At 54.1% G+C, this 3,690-nt stretch overlaps 1 protein-coding gene across 2 annotated transcripts in view; it reads right to left on the reverse strand.

Annotated features, from left to right (window-relative positions):
• Positions 1-1,884, reverse strand: part of JPH2 (junctophilin 2) — an 81,141-nt gene extending 79,257 nt beyond the window's left edge. The window contains exon 1 of one of the 2 annotated variants that reach the window (XM_017541158.2): positions 303-1,884. In XM_017541158.2, the coding sequence (XP_017396647.1) occupies positions 303-681 (379 nt within the window). In that variant the 5' untranslated portion in view covers positions 682-1,884. The remainder of the gene's footprint in view (positions 1-302) is intronic. The other variant, XM_037742981.1, reaches the window with a different exon arrangement.
• Positions 1,885-3,690: the final 1,806 nt, after the last annotated feature.

The raw sequence follows: 3,690 nt of genomic DNA on the forward strand, positions 1-3,690 counted from the left end.
CTCAAAAAAAAAAAAAAAAAAACAAAAACATTTTATTGAGTGTGTGCTGAGTGTGCATTTCCATGGCTGGCTTTGTACTAAGCAGTCCTGCCAATCCTCTTACCAACCCCTTTATCAGCTCCACCTTTACTGCAAGAAAATGGATGCTCAGAAAGGTGGAGCAGCTTGCCCAAAGCCACACAGCACAGCACATCCTAGCCCATCTGATTCTGTGCCAACTGCCCGTCACCTTCCCACCCTCCACCAGTGTTCCTCACCCTCCCTGGCCCGCCCCAGCTCTGCAGGCCCCCAGCTGGCCTCACCTCCATCAGCATAGGTCTCGGTGCCATAGCCATCTTGCAGGCCATTGTTCCAAGTGCCCTCATACTTGGCACCGCTGCTTGAGCTCTGCCGGATTCCGTAGCGTCCCTTGAAGCCATGTGTCCACTCACCCTTGTAGAGCCAGCGCCCCTTGGTCTCTATGCCCAGCCCATGCCGTTTGCCCTGGCTCCAGTATCCCTCAAAGGTGTTTCCGCTGGGCCAGGTGTAGACACCTGCCACTTCAAAGCCAAAGTTCCAGGAGCCAGAGTATTCGCCCTGGCCCTTGGGGCCTGTGCACAGTCCGTGCCCATGGGCCTTTCCCCCCTCCCAGCCCCCGCAGTACGCCCCACCATCATCAAAGTCGAAGCGGCCCCCGCTCATCTCATCATAGCCCCTGACAACCTCCGCGTCCTCCAGCGTGGGTGCAGAGGGTGTGGGTGATGCCGGCGACACTCCTCCAGTGCCCTCGGGGCCAGGCCCCCAGACTCACCACTGTGCCCCAGGAGGGGGAAAGCAGGAGGCCAGCAGAGGCTGAAAGAGCCCAGGCGCCAAGTCAGTACTGGGTCGGCTAGTCAGTGCCATGCCCAGGAGCCTCGACTCCACCGGCCAGAGCAAGGCTGCCTGCTGGGAAGAAAGCAGGAAGGAAAGGTTCAAAGTTCCCACAAAGAGTCCCAAGTCTGTCTTCCAAGAAGTCCAAGGGAAAACGGTGTGATCTCTTTAAGAAGCCCAGTGAATGGGTGCGGGGGAAGGGTTCCCAGTCTTTTCAAAGAGGGGAAATTCCCCTCGTTGACAGCCCCCGCGTGAGGCTGAATTCCCGCAGCCCGCTGGCCCCCTTCTCCACCCCAGTGGGTGTGCGGGGCTGCTGGTCTCCCCGCCGCTGCCCCGCCCCCTTCTCCAATCCTGCCCTCCTCCTGGGACGGAAAGGTCAGTGTTGCCCTAACAAGGCCATTGGATCTCAGAAGCTGCTCCCAAAATAACCCCGGCCAGCCCAGCCTCCTTCAAAGCGGGAAGGAGGGGTATTTCAAATCCTGCCGTGCGGCAGACCCAGCAGTGGCTGGAGGGCTGAGGAAGGAGGCTGAGAATTGAGTGCAGGCAGCCCAGGGACCTTGGTGTCTTTTCCTGCTGGGAGTCACAGCTCCCTTCCATTCTCAGAGTGCCCTGGGTCTGCGGGCAGGGAGGGCGCCGGGGAATCGGGGAAGGGAGGGGAGAGGGAGACCGGAACGCCCAGTCCTGGAACACTGAAAATCCCCCAGAGCGAGGAGGTTGGCAGGTCTCAGCCCCACCACCACTCACATGCCCTAAGGGGACCTGGGGTTACAGCACCACTGCCAACCCCATCAAGGAATCCAGTGACCTAAAGAGAAAGGAATGGAGACAGTTTCACATGTGCTCCGGAAAGCAGAGGAGAGAAGTCAGAAAGAGAGGTGAGGCTGTGGAAACAGTCTGAAAGATACACGAAATCTGAGTCCAGGGCTCACACACCACCCAGAACTCCCTCTACCCCAGGAACCCTGGGAGAAACCAGGGAGAACTCAGTGCAAGAAGCAACCATCTATTCCCTTTCTCTTTCCTCCGGAAGGGCAAGCAGCCTGCCCTCCTCTCTGCCTGAGACACAGACTGGACATCCCCCGGCTTCCTCTCCCCACCCCTTGATGCCCCTGTGCCCTCCCCATCGCAGACCCAGCAGACCCTGAGGGTCAAAGGAGTTCCCTTCCTGTCAACCCAGGGTTGTGTTGTAATGTGGTGCTCTCAGAAATTCTCAAGGGTCATGATTTTTTTAAATGTCCCTTTCTGAGCTGTCTTTTGCTCTAGTGTCCTAGGAGCCTGTGAGGCCAGACTTCAGAAAGCTCTTGGGGCAGGGGCAGGAGCAAAGGGCCTGAATGGATTTCCAGCCAATCAGGTTCCCACCAAATTCCAGTAAAAAGAACAAATAAATCTCCACAGCAGGAAGCTGTGGCCAGAGCTAGTGATGGTAAAGCCCAGCTAAGCCCAGGGTTAATGCGAGTCTAGAGGAATTCTGGGAAAGGTAAGAGCCACCAAGACTATGAAGGTCTGTGTGTGTCTGTGTGTGTGTGAACGTATGTGTGAGTGTGTACGAGTGTGTGTGAAAGTGTATGTGTGTGTGTGTGTGTTGTGAGAGTGCATGCAAGTATGTGTGAGAGTGAGTGGGTGTGCTGTGAGTGTGTGGTGTGTGTGTGAGAGTGGACAAGTGTATGTGCGTATGTGTGTGGTGAGAGTGTGTTTGTATGTGTGTGTGTTTGTGTGATTGTGAGTGTATGTGTTGTGAGGGTATGTGGTGAGAGTGTATGTGTGTATGTTTATGTGTGTGTGTGAGGGTGTTTGTGTGTGGTGAGAGTGTGTGTGTGTGGTGAGTGTGTGTTTGTATGAGTGTGTGTTTGTGTATGTGGGTGAGAGTGTGTGAGTGTGTGTGAAGACAGGGACCGAAGGGAAAGAGAGAACTAAGCACAGCACCTACCAGAGAACATTAGACAATTATCTGACTTTAAACTTGTCTCACATATTTCCAAACCCCATGATAACTTAGGCCACATAGTCACTGTGGAAGTCTTGTTCTTGTTCGGGAAGCGGGTAAAAAATGTTCCCTCCTTTCCTCCCAGTGGGTTTACCTGTTCTTAGGACTTCGTTTCATCCTGGGTCACAGCCCTGGACTGTGCTTAAAGAGCCCCTTCTGTACTTGTGTTTCACCACCAGGTAGAAGCAGCCAGCCTCTCGGGCTCACGGTCACCGTCCGTTCGCCAAGTTGACAGGGAGCAAGTCGTGGATAAAGACTGTGTCTCCTGGGTGGTCAGACATGAGCCCTGGCCAGGTTGACTGGCAGCCTGCTTGCACAATTCACTTCTAAGAACACCTCAGGGCTACTCCCAGGGAGTTCAGCTTTTGCCGCTTCTCACTGAGGTCTTCTGAGAATCAAACTTCTTTCTAGCTCTGCTCTCAAGGAAAGAGGGAAGAGCATCTGAAACTGGAAGCTAGGGGAGTTTGAGCTGCGGATTCAATGCTGTAATCATATGCTTGGGCCAGGTGGCCACTGCTACATGAATTTAACCACTGTTCATCCATAGCAGCTCCAGAGGGTGCCTCTGCCCAGGGTTACCACACATAAGAATCAACTATAGAACTTAAAAACATAAAGAGATCCCAGAGCCCCACCCCAGACCTACCGAATTAGATTGTCCTGGGCGAAGACTTGGGCAGCTGAATTCTTTTGAAAGCTTCCCAGATGAATCTGATTTTCATCTCTGGTTAAAAACACCGTAGGTGCCGGGTATGGTGGCTCACACCTGTAATTTCAGCACTTTGGGAGGCCAAGCCTGAAGGATTGCTTGAGCCCAAGAGTTTGAGACCAGCCTGGAAAACAGTTAGACCTCACCT

Source organism: Cebus imitator, unplaced genomic scaffold, assembly GCF_001604975.1.
Source record: "Cebus imitator isolate Cc_AM_T3 unplaced genomic scaffold, Cebus_imitator-1.0 Scaffold132, whole genome shotgun sequence".
NCBI lineage: Eukaryota > Metazoa > Chordata > Mammalia > Primates > Cebidae > Cebus > Cebus imitator.